This window comes from Hipposideros armiger, unplaced genomic scaffold (assembly GCF_001890085.2).
Source record: "Hipposideros armiger isolate ML-2016 unplaced genomic scaffold, ASM189008v1 scaffold_201, whole genome shotgun sequence".
NCBI lineage: Eukaryota > Metazoa > Chordata > Mammalia > Chiroptera > Hipposideridae > Hipposideros > Hipposideros armiger.
Window position 1 is genome coordinate 1559103 of NW_017731551.1, and position 12834 is coordinate 1571936.

General features: G+C 36.2%; 1 protein-coding gene across 2 annotated transcripts in view; it reads left to right on the forward strand.

Annotated features, from left to right (window-relative positions):
- The window catches only part of TRIM24 (tripartite motif containing 24), a 95259-nt gene that overhangs the window by 69261 nt on the left and 13164 nt on the right, over positions 1-12834 (forward strand). Inside the window, exons 8-12 of one of the 2 annotated variants that reach the window (XM_019653289.1) lie at positions 434-551; positions 3041-3207; positions 8248-8421; positions 9484-9657; positions 10930-11065. In XM_019653289.1, the coding sequence (XP_019508834.1) occupies positions 434-551; positions 3041-3207; positions 8248-8421; positions 9484-9657; positions 10930-11065 (769 nt within the window). Of the gene's footprint in view, positions 1-433; positions 552-3040; positions 3310-8247; positions 8422-9483; positions 9658-10929; positions 11066-12834 lie in introns of both variants that reach the window. The other variant, XM_019653287.1, reaches the window with a different exon arrangement.

Consider the following 12834-nt stretch of genomic DNA (forward strand, 5'->3'; position numbering starts at 1 on the left):
TATGAGCTGCACTTACCTTTATTGTGCAGAGCTTAATTTGTCTTCTCTGGAACTCGTTAGCCACCTGGTCTAAATTCTGAATCCTTTAAAAGAGTTAAGTATATAATACATAAAAGCAAAATGTGTTAAAATTTATTTTACAAATATTTAGTTGGTGCTTCTATGAAGTATTAATTTAAAAAACTAACTTTAACCCATCACTTGAAGACACTTCCCCATTTTGTATTCAACAGTATCACCAACTGAGTTATACCTCAAAACTTTTAACATGTTTTGGAAAGAAAACTGTGTTATCTGTCCACTTTTTATAATTTTATATATGCTTGTTTTTTTGGGGGGTTTTTTTTGGTGTGTGTGTGTGCGTGTGTATTTACTGGGAACTTAATAAATTATTTGCCTGATAAGATGTTGAGTTGTCTCTCCTTTCTTCTAGATTACATACCGGTTACGGCACCTCCTTCGAGCAAGGTGTGATGCTTCCCCAGTGACCAACAATACCATCCAGTTTCACTGTGATCCTAGTTTCTGGGCTCAAAATATCATCAATTTAGGTAGGCCTTTTATGTATATTTTCTCCAAGTGCCATTTGTTTCTGGCACTCTTATTGATCATATGTTATTGAAAATACATTTCCTTCCACCCTCAAAGTGTTTTCTTTATTGTGTTTTAAAGACATGGAACTGTTGCTAGCATTTCATTAATGTGTCTGTGTGGGTGACACATGCATAAATAGAAACACATGTAAATATATGGATGCTATGGAACATCCTCTATATGGATTCACAGTGTATCTAGACTGGGATTAAAGAGTGCTTTTTCCATAGAATCTTGTACTGTTTATCAAAATAGGTTGCTAGAACTCTTGACTCATGACTGCCATTAATATAGGATTTTATAATATTTAGAATGTTTTCTGTTAAAATAATATTTCTTATATTATTGGCTTACTTAACTCTTTAGACCCAGTCATCAGGCACCTAATGGTTCATTTGCTTTACCTTGCTGGGGAAGACTTCTCATTTTTTTCTTTGGCCTTTTATGTAATAATTTATATGATTTTTTAAAAATTTCCTAGTTGAAGTGTAACATGCATACAGAAAAGTGCCCCAATTTTAAGTATTAGAGTCCACTGAATTATCACAAAAGGAAACTGTCATTTTGGTAACATTAGGAGCTCAAATATCCTTGCAGACAGTTCAGGAAGTTATTACTTTAGCTTTCTTGTTACATTATTTGCTTGAAGAAAAAGTCTCTATTTTATACCTCCTTTACTAATTTCTCACAGAAAAATTATAGAAACAGAAATTTAAGAATTCCCTACACATTCTTCATCAACTACTAACATTCCCTTTGATGACTGTTTTGTGCTCATTGACTTTGTTTCCAAATCATCAAAGATGGCTTCTCTGTCATTCCCTAGGCTAGATTCTGGGAGGACAGGAAGAAATGGCTGGAAAGAGCCAGTGTTAGGAACACACTAGGAAACAAATAGGCTTACACAAGTGTCATCCATACCAGAGAACAACAAAAAGAGTAGTGATGGGGTGACTCCTTGAAGAAAACGTGATAGGGTGACTCCTGCAACTCAGATTGGAATATATGCAGCCATATGTTGATTGATACATAGCAGGCAACTGGAATCACATACACTCTCACATCTATTACTAAAAAGCATCTTAATTAACACAAAACATATGAATAAGTAACTGTCCCTTACCCTATCCCACCTGCCACCACACATACAATAATACAGAGAACCTATCACAAGTTATATATCCACACAAGTTGTCATATACGTAGACATATATGTACTTGTAAGTATATAACTTAAAATACAGACCACACGATGTAAGCATAGGCAAAACTAAGGTTACATGTATAACTGTACACACATAAATGATATAATTTTAGATAAATCTACATCAGCAAAAGCAAAATAAAAACAGCATCTCCTGTTTGTGAAAAGTTTGTGAAACTCAGATACAATAATGTTAAACAATATCCTTTACTATAGGACTTCTCAGAGCTGTCATTTACAGTTCTGTAAATTATTATTTACAATGAGATTTACATTTTAAATTTTCCAAGGAGACAAGTTTCTGAAACTCTGAGAAACATCTTGATCTAGATGGATATTCGGTTAATGTTTTGGTGACTTGGGTAAGTCGTTCAGTCTCTCTGAAATCTGAGATCCTTTATCTATAGAAAGGACTTTAACAGGTACACACAGAGACCTACTGTCATAGTGCCTAACATACAGTAAGTATTTAATGAATGGTAACCATGTTTTCTATTGTACTTAGTAAATCAAAACCATTTAAATGAGTCTCTACTGTTGAAGAAATTAAGCTTTGCCTTATGCTTGGATCAGAGGCACCTTTAAACTCAAAGTGCAGTTGTAAGCCAAAGTATTCTGTCAGAGGCCTGATTGATATATTACGTATTGTGAAGGTGTAAGGAACTTGAGAAGTTACAAATTATTAATACTAAAGAATTGGAAATACTTTGTGGGATTTTTGGGAACCAGTGTCAGATTTGCTTGTTTTGTTTTGATAACAATAGTAGTTCTCAAAATATAGTCTGAGGCCCCTTCAGGGAACCACAGAGGCCTCCGTTTTCCAACTGCATACCCATGCATGGCTGGATTTTCTTCATATATTTCAACCTAAACAACATATTATGACAGATAATGCAGAAACAGATAGGAGAGTTCAGCCATTAAGCCAGAGATTTTCAATAATGTAAAATAATGCTTCTTTTCACTAATTTTTTTTGAAAAATATTTATTTTTCATAAAAGGGTATTAATGGGCTTATTTTTAAGTGAATTAATGAATAAAAATTTTTAAAATTCTCATATGGTAAATTTTGATAGAACCTCTGTGAACAAAAGCTCTTTGGGGCCTTCTATGTTTAAGAGTATAAAGGGTTTCTAAGACCAAAAAGTTCTTGGCAATCCTGAAGTTCAGCAAAATTGGCCTTGCAAAATGTGGTATTTCACTATCAGAAAAACTGGAACTGAACCTTTTCTCTTTCGTTAGGTTCTTTAGTAATTGAAGATAAAGAGAGCCAACCACAAATGCCTAAGCAGAATCCTGTCGTGGAACAGAATTCACCGCCGCAAGGTGGTTTATCTTCAAACCAGTTATCCAAGTTTCCAACACAGATCAGCCTAGCTCAGTTACGACTCCAGCATATGCAGCAACAGGTAATGGCTCAGAGGCAACAGGTGCAACGGAGGCCAGCACCTGTGGGTTTACCAAACCCTAGAATGCAGGGGCCCATCCAGCAGCCTTCCATCTCTCATCAGGTAAATTTGGAAGCAGGCCTGTCCTAACTTAGATAATTATAGTACAATTGTATTCAGCAGCTCTCAAAATAACCAAGACATCCGTCACCGATGATTTAAATATATGCATTTATAAAAATTTATCACCTTGAGGATCCCTGATTTAACTCTGAGATTTCAGCCCTTCTCAAGAAAGAATTAATGGTTTATTTAGCTGGTACATCAATTTTCATCTACTCTTCATTGTCTTCCAATTATAATAGAGAAGAAATGATGGCATTCCTAAATAATCCATGCCTGGATTGGTGGGTGAAGTTGTGTACCTGTAACTCATAATCCCTTTATTAGTTCCTCATAATGACTAATACTTCAGGTATCTCTTGTGTGAGGATGCCGTGTTTAGCAAACCACATTGCACCTTAGAAACTAGGGCAAAATGAAATAAAGAAGGTCGGGTGTGGTTCATTCGAAATCTCCCCTTTTCAAACTTTATTTCCAAGCAAATATTGCATGAGCCATTCTTATTTTCACTAGATATGAAATACTCTGTTTACTTCTAATCCAATTTTTGAAAAGATTTGCATACTTTGTTAAATAGTGGAACCATCTGCTCAGGTTAGATGTGGCATACTTAGACTTAATAAAGGCTTAGTAAGGAGTATAAAGTCTAATTCATACAAATTCTCTTGTATTTCAGTTACATTTATTAATTTATACTCTTCATGTTTCTGAGAAGGATTTGAAGTGACTTACAGTAAATGACACATGAAATGAAATGGGGCTTAATAGGAATCAAATAAAGTGTAGAAATAGGCTAAGAAATTTCATTCGCGAGAACAAGACTTAGCTCAGAACTTTTTGTCAACCTAGCAAAAAAGAAATAGAAATAGTATCTCTATGATTTAATAAAAGGAAACATGCCAGTTACTTAGGGGAGAAACTTTTTACTAGCATAAGAGGAGCATATAATGTGGGTCTTTATGAAAAAGCAATTAAATGGCATAATATTTTTGTGGCAATTTTACAGAACATAGAAATGGCCTTCATGGGACTCTAACTTTAACCCTAAATAAAAGCTGTGGGCCTATGGAGAGGATTTTGTTAAGTCGCCTCTTTGAAGCCCAGAGGTAATGTAGTTGAGGTTTATAGCTTTCTAGTAATTTGATTAGAAGGCACATCAGGTCCTGAGGAATTAGTATGTCCAGTTGATTATTCCTCTCCAACTTTGTTTTAACCCAGGTTTATACAGGAAGTATTGGGTTGTTGGAAAAGTCATGACGCATTTTTGCAACGAAAAATACAAATATGTCATGACTTTTCCGACAACCCAATAGATAACAAGCAATGTAAGAGGTCTTCAGTGAGTGTACCATGGACAAAGAATTGTATGCTTTAGATGCCAGGAGTACAACTGGCAAAGTTGAAATTTTGTTCAGAAAATTTAGAAATAATTTTGTCACTACCTCTGGAGACTGCAGAGTAACATACTGCAGGTAGACTGCAGAGCGTGCCAAGATTTTCCAGAAGCTGAATGTAAAGATGAGAAGAGAGAGAAAATAATTACTGTTGAGCGCCTAGCACTAAGCATTTGCATGACAAACATTTATCTTAAGTGAGAGATGCTAAAGTGACTTTTATTTAATAGTTGATTAACCCGAAAAAGCATACATCTATCATTTGGGTTAATTGCCTTTTCACTAAGAAGTAAGGAACTGAAGCAGTTAATAGATACTATGTGACTTGACCAATTTCATTCTCATAAATAGTTATTTATATAAGCAATGACAAAACAGAAAATGACCCCTGAATGGTTAGTTTGTGTATCTTAGCAATTTTTTCTCTCTAGGATTTACTGCTACGTAATCTATATAATGTACAATCTCTATTATACAGCCCAATTGTTCCACTTAGAAATAAAGTAGTTTTTGTATCTTTTGGTCATTACCTCTTTTTTTGTTGACTTTCAGTGACTCCTGTACCTTTTTTTCACATACTTACCTCTCATTTTTAGCTGCTCTCGGCCAAACACCCACTCATACATTATTCACTCATCAATTTGCACACTTCCGTAAATTTTTACACTGCTCTTTTCTTAGTTTTCTAATAGTTTACTTGCATATATGTGAGGGAAAAATGACTGTTTATAAGCAGGGTGTGTGTGTGTGTGTGTGTGTGTTTGTGTGCGCATGTGCACACGCGCAACTGGCTTTGGATATGATATGTTCAAATCATACTCTGTCCAGAGGTTCCAGGTAAATTGAAAGGACTGCTTCTAAAAATCACTTACATAATAGCTCCCTATGTCTTATTCTTTTGAAGACTAATTAACCAGGTACTGTGCATGGTTATAGTTGAGTGATACAGAAATACAATACATAGTTATATGAGTGCGTGGTACAAACTTGATAGACTTTGTACATCTATTTAGCGGTATATAGTCTATCCTACTCCAGTGGACAGATCTAAGTTTGTTAGCACTGTCATTATGGACATTATGTCATTATGTTATTATGGACATAATTCACAGCAGTGGTTCTTACTCCTGAGCCAGACTTACTGCTATGGAGGTACTCTCATTTATATGTATATATTAATTTTCCTCAACAGTGGATGGATGTTAGGACATTTGTTATCCTTCATGGTTATACACAGTTGGGAACTATTGACCTAGAATGAAATCAAAACCTTTAATACTGGAGGTACTTAGAGTGAAGATAAGGATGCTGATGATTATGGGTCAGTTTCCTTAAGATCTCAATTGTTTCTTCTGTAGTATCTTCTGTATCTTGGAAATGAATAGATTCCATTTAATTAAAATAACACTGATTGTGCTGTTTTGTATGCTGATAACTAGTTCCTAATCTTACTCTTTCAAGTTGCTTCCCCTGTCACAGGGGTCTTAGAAATTAACTCAATCAACTATTACCAGTTTAGGGGAGGCATAAAAAATCTCATCTCACATCTTACCAGACTGTGTGCTCCTTGATGGCAGGGTTGACATCTGATTTCTCCCAGAGTAACTCTGGCATCAAGTGTCACTTCTTGACTGAATCAGTGTGAATCTGGGTGGGCGTGTGAGAGGAGGGCAGCAAAAGCTTCTACAGCTACCTTTGTTCTCCCTTAAGGATCATTTTGGATGCTTTTCCACTTTTTAAAAAATTATATCTTAGATAAATTTAGAAGTTTTCCACTGTAGTTCCCCAACTATTTTCTGTTTGTGTTTCTATGATATTAAACCCTTCAAATCACAAAACTTTAATAGAAGAATCAAAAACAAGTGTAATGGCATCAGGCTTTTTGCTTCTGTCAAGCTTTGACACTTTTTCTGTTTTTCTCTAATATTTTTCTAATTTTCACCCACAGAATTTCCCTTGGTCTTAAAATAAACAGTATTTAAATCCACTTTTCATTGGGTCTGTAATTGCTGGCTACTCTGGAAAGTTACTGAGGGTGAACTCAGCGCTAGCTAGTTTGTAAGAAAGGGGAGAGAGAAGCAATATTACCCAGGAAAGGAAAGGGAATTCTAAAAAATGGGAGAAGAGAACAGAGGGCAGAGCTATACACTTTATAGCTATCTGCCTTTCACGGTGTCAAAGTTTAAGGTGTTGCTACTTCAACTTTATAATAAATTCCACATTGGTTTGTCCCCTTGTGAATGTGGGAATTAATAATTCCTTCCCTGAGAAGTTCTAACCGTATACAGTTAAGACAGCTTGAAAATAAGTATTGGCAGTAAGTTGCCAACCATCGAATTGGAGAGTCAAGATGAGACTGGCGTATGAGGTTACCTTTTTCTGGAACACTGGTCTCAATTTACAGAGCTAGTATTTATGAGCAAAGCAGGCTTGCCGTCCCCGCCCCTGCCCTGTCCTGTCGTCAACCAATGTTGTCCTTGAAGGCTTTCCTTTCAGAATCTACTTTCTTTTAGGGAAACTCATACTCTAGGCTGTAATTAGTCAATACTTTCATCAACCCCCAGCTAAATACCAGGACACATTTGGGTAATGATTTTGATGAAAGCCTTAGTGCTGTCTTTTACTAGCTGTGTGACTTTTTTCGAGCTTTCTAAGCTTTCAGATGCTGGGTGTCCTGATTTGTAAAATGGGGGAGGGTAATAGAGATAACACATGTAAAATGCTGATCACAGTGCCCAGCATATAGTTTAATCTCCATAAGATCTAAAACTCATTTAAATGTTACTAGTATCAACTGCTTTCATTATTATTATTATTTTTTATTACATTTATTGGGGTGACAATGGTTAGTAAAACTACATAGGTGTCAAGTGTACAATTCTGAAATACATCATCTGTATATCACATTGTGTGCTCACCACCCAGAGCCAGTTCTCCTTTCATTTTTAATGATTTATTGGTTAAGAATGCAGACCTTGGAGCCAGAGTACTTGAGTTTAGATCCCAGCTGCATCCCTTACTACCTTTGTTAATCTTTGACAAGTTATTTAAATTCTCTATATCTTAGTTTCCTTTTCTTTAAAATAGGGATGGTCCCTACTTCACAGGATTGTTGTGAAGATTGAATCACATGTAAAGCACTTAAAAGCAGTTCCTGGCATGTAATAACTGCTCAGTAAATGTTAGCAATTATTTTAGGTTCGAAGAGGGCAATTTTTTGCAAAAGATAATCATTAAGGATTTAGAAGGATACCAAAGACAACTTTTCCCTACTTCCCAAGATGGCTAGCTAGGTTCAATGCTGGTATAACCAACTTAGAGTCGTAAACCCCTCCTGCCATGGCTTTTTCCTAAGAAAACTCCTTTTCTTTAAATGACTTATACGCATTCTAGAAGGCTGCTTCCTTCCCCCTTACCTTGTTGTAGTATTAATAAATAATTCATCTGGTAGAGTTGTTGTCTTTCTGTAAAAGTTATAGAATTCTCTATAATTTATCTTTCAGAAGATGATTGTCACTGAATTGGTTTAATTTCTTTTTTCCAGCAACCCCCTCCACGTTTGATAAATTTTCAAAATCACAGTCCCAAACCCAATGGACCGGTTCTTCCTCCTCATCCTCAACAGCTGAGATATCCACCAGCCCAGAATGTGCCACGACCAGCAATAAAGCCCAACCCCCTACAGATGGCTTTCTTGGCTCAACAAGCCATAAAACAGGTATATATATATATTCACTTCTCCTTGTTCTACTTCTCTCTACTTTCAAATCACATTGAATTTATAGATAAAGCAACCATTATGAAGAGCAAGAGCAAGCATTTTTTTAAAATAAATGTGAATTACAGAGTTTATTAGACAGACCTGTAGAGACAAAGCTAAGAGGAAGGGCTTTGATGCTTTACAATTAACAAGAGAAATCAAGCCACTTTATATGCATAAAGGCTCAGAATAATCGGTAAGTCATAGATACTAATTTTTTGCAATACCGATGTGTGTAGCTTTTAGGTGAATACATTAAATTTCCTAAGACAGAAGTAGTCTAACAAATAGAGGTTATCTTCTGCAAAAGAGAACAATAAATCAATCTTAAGTGTTTCAAGGAGAATTTTGGAAACAAACTGATTATGACAGTTTTAATATGGAGTATGTTAACCTGATAAAGTTTAATATTTAAGGTTATATATTAAATCAGATAAGGTTTAATATTTGTATTCTCTCTATGATTGGCAACTTACTGCAAATATTTATTTTCAGGCTATCTTAACTGTATATGATTAGAACTTGTCAGAGAAGGAACTCTTAATTCCCACATTCACGAGGGGACACATCAATGTGCAACTTACTGTAAAGTTGAAGCTGCAATACCTTAAACTTTGACACCGTGAAGGCAACACAGAGTGTAGAACTACAAAGTGTACAGCTGTGCCCTCCTTTTTCTCCCTTCTCCCACGTTAGCTCAGGCAGGGACAGAAGAAAATGTATGGTTTCAGTCCTCCATCTTTACCTTGAAGTAGCTGTACATGTGTTTGTATTTCTTTTCCAGCATGTATAAGCTTTCCAAGGTTAGTAATGTGGTTTTCTGATGTATACTGTATTGTCTTCTGGCAAAGATCAGTGCTTTTTATTTTTGGACAGGACTAATGAAAATTGTGTACACCTGTCCCTCTCCCCTTTCCATTCAAATTACAGTTGAATTCAAATAGCAGAATGTGTCTTTTACAGGGGTTGGGTGGACACTGATGTTCTAGTCCTGCTGACAGACAAGCTTTTTTTCTCTAGTGGCAGATCAGCAGTGGGCAGGCTCCCCCATCCACTGCCAACAGCACGCCCTCTACTCCTTCCAGCCCCACCATTACTAGCGCAGCAGGATACGATGGGAAGGCGTTCGGTTCGCCTATGATTGATTTAAGCTCACCAGTGGGAGGTTCTTATAACCTTCCTTCTCTTCCAGATGTAAGTACACACAAAATTTATAATAAGAATCTGTTTCAAATATTTTACATGAACTTGGATCTGGTAAAAGCATGGGTTTGTTGAATTACAGGTGGTTTTGTGTTTCAGAAGTTATTTATATCCTTTAGAAATATTATGGGAAGAGGAGGTACTAGAAATTTGAATTGCTGGAATGTGATATGTTAGAATAAGATCAGAGAGGGAGGCATCAGAAGAGATGGAAACAATTTAATATAGAAATGAGAACATTTTCTGTTACATCATACCAATGCCAAATTACCTCTGATTTATATATAAATTAAATACATTCATTATTTACAATCTGTGCCCTAGGATGGTAGGATTAATTGTCTTGTAGAATCCTGGTTGAGAAAGGCTGCAACTATATCAGAATTGAACTGGATTTTAATCACAAAGACATTCTTGGGAAACAAATGATGTATATAAGCCTGAGAAGTGTTTGTGTCTAAAGCATTAAAGTCTTATTCCATAGAAAAGTATCAGTATTTTAGCCTGGCAATCAATTAGGAAATAAGTGTTATTTGTACCTCTATTATAGGAAAGCAAGAATCTCTGAGGGCTCCTTTTTTTCCTACCAAACAATAGTAATGTACTTAGGTGATGTTAGGGTTCTGGAAATGGGTTATGTATGGACTTGCTTCATCTATCTAATGCATACCAGAGCATCAGCTCTCCAAGTGCGGGCCAAGGACACGGGGGTCCCCACAATCCTTTCAGAGGCTCCACAAGGTCCTCCCTGTGGAAGACCAGATTTTCTTTGTATTCTTTAACCAAAACCACATATCAAAACAGATTGAGTGCAAAAGCAGATAGAAGAATCCAATTGGCTGTTACTAAGCAAGGCACTAAAGAGATTTGCAAAAATGCAATTGGGTTACACTCTCACCAAGGGTTTTTTTTGTTTTTTTTTTTTATTTTTTATAATTGCCCACCCTTTGTTATTTTTAAATAAATGATTTAAAAATGGTTTTGCTTTAATTTTTAAGGGTGTGAATGACACAATCCTCTTTTCTCTTGGCTCATGACTTCTGAAGTAGTGTGTCCTCAGTATATTTACTAAGATGGAACATTAAGAGTGAAAGCTTTTTTCAAGATGGTTTATGGGGAAAATATGCATTAGAACGTCTCAATGTGATATTTACATGTTTTATTACGTGATAATAGTTAAACTATTAGTTTTTTTATAAATGTAATGTAGCTTTTAACTTGCAAAGTCAGAATGCCATGAAATAATTTCTTTTTTATTATAAGATTGACTGTTCAAGTACTATTATGCTGGACAATATTGTGAGGAAAGATACTAGTACAGATCATGGCCAACCAAGACCGCCCTCAAACAGAACCGTCCAGTCACCGAATTCATCAGTGCCGTCTCCAGGCCTTGCAGGTAAAGTGCGCTTCTTTTGATTTTTCCAGTTTTTACTCAGCTTATAGTAAAAAAAGCCCCCCTCCCTTTTTTTGTTGGATAATTAAAAGGGGTCTGAGTTTTTGGCACTATTTAAAATTAGTATACTGTACTTTAAAAGTGGCAAGCAGAGATTAAACCTCGGTCTGTTCAATTTCAACATAGCTTATAGGCATTGTATACTCGCAGGAGGAAATTAGTATTGTACTCTCTCTTTTTGATAAGTTGCCTGTGATGTGGTCTCTTAAATAGATGTGATTTGCCTAGGGTCAAAATTTTTGTCAGTGACCGTCACTCTTTTGGTGGTTTGTTTGGTGTGTAATTGTGTTTTACGATTTTTAACATACCTACTCATTTCTTCCAAGAGAGAAGCACTCTAATACTATTCCCAGAGACACTGGCAAAATAGGTGCCTTAGACCAAAAGAAGGAAAGAGGAGAATTTCTTAAGTCATTCACCAGTCACATAAACATAAGCAGTTACATAATTTAAAGGGAGATGCTTACTTTAAAACATAGACAAACTTAAAATATGAAAAAGCTGGGAGGAAATTGTTAACAAAATATGGCAGAGACTGTTTAATTATATGATAAGTTCATCTAGATAATAAGCAGAATACTGAGTCCAAGACACGGGAGGCCAGAGACAACCTCATACTAGGTCCTGGTATCTGTGACAACCACCATCACCTGCAGGAGAACTCTGAGTAGCTTTTATAAGACCTAGCTCTGGCACAGGGACCAAGTAAGCTGGAAGGAGGTAACTGCATGCCACTAGACAAGAAGGAGTGAGGGTGAAAAGGGTAACTATTGCATTGTTCTGTACACCTGAAACTCACAAAAAAAAAAAAAAAAGAAAGAAAGAGAGACAAGGGGGAAAGAAAAGGGAAAGAGATTAAGCCTTTCACTCAAAATATTTTGTTTACAGAAAACCCGATAAATTTATGTACACATATAGCTTGTTTGGTATTGTGAATGAGTTTTTTCTAATAATGTCTGTGATTGGTTATTGTTTCATGTAGGAATGTTATTGATTTTGTATGTTGATTTGGTATGCAGCAAACATGTTAAAATTTTTATTAACTCTGTTAAAAAAAAAGGAGAGTACTGAATATTGCCAAAGGGTATGAGTTGATAATTCCCTAGAGAAGAAATGCATATAGCCAGTAAAAATGTGTATGGGGGGGTGGGGGTAGGGGTTCAGTCACACTCATAGTCATTTAAAAAACTCAAAACAAGATGTAATTTCTAACTGTTTAATTAGCAAAGATTTAAACCGTGAAAATAGATTGAGAATGTGATGAGCAAAGTACATATAAAAACATTTTTAATACATAGCTGCTGGGTGTATAACTTGACAAAACATTTCTGGAAGCCATTTGGCAATATCACGGAAGCTAACCTTCCTCCAGTACTGACTTTGCCAGGCACTGGACAAAGTATCTTATGCACATTGCCTGGTAGAATGTTTGTTTCAGTGTCTTCCGTTAATTGGTCTCTAGCAGCTTGCTTTCTTGGACTGCTTTATTTTTTTTTTAGCTGAGCCATCCTGCCACCTGTTGGCAGCTCATCGGCTGCTCAGCTTGGGCCGGGAGTCGAACCGCTGTTGCTCGGAGCTCAAACTCTTGAGCGAGCTCTTAACCAACTGGGCCACTCGGCCGGCCCTTGGACTGCTTTTTTTTTTTAAAGATTTTTATTGGGGAATTGGGGGGATGGGAACAGTGCTGGGGAATTGGGGGAAGGGGAACAGAC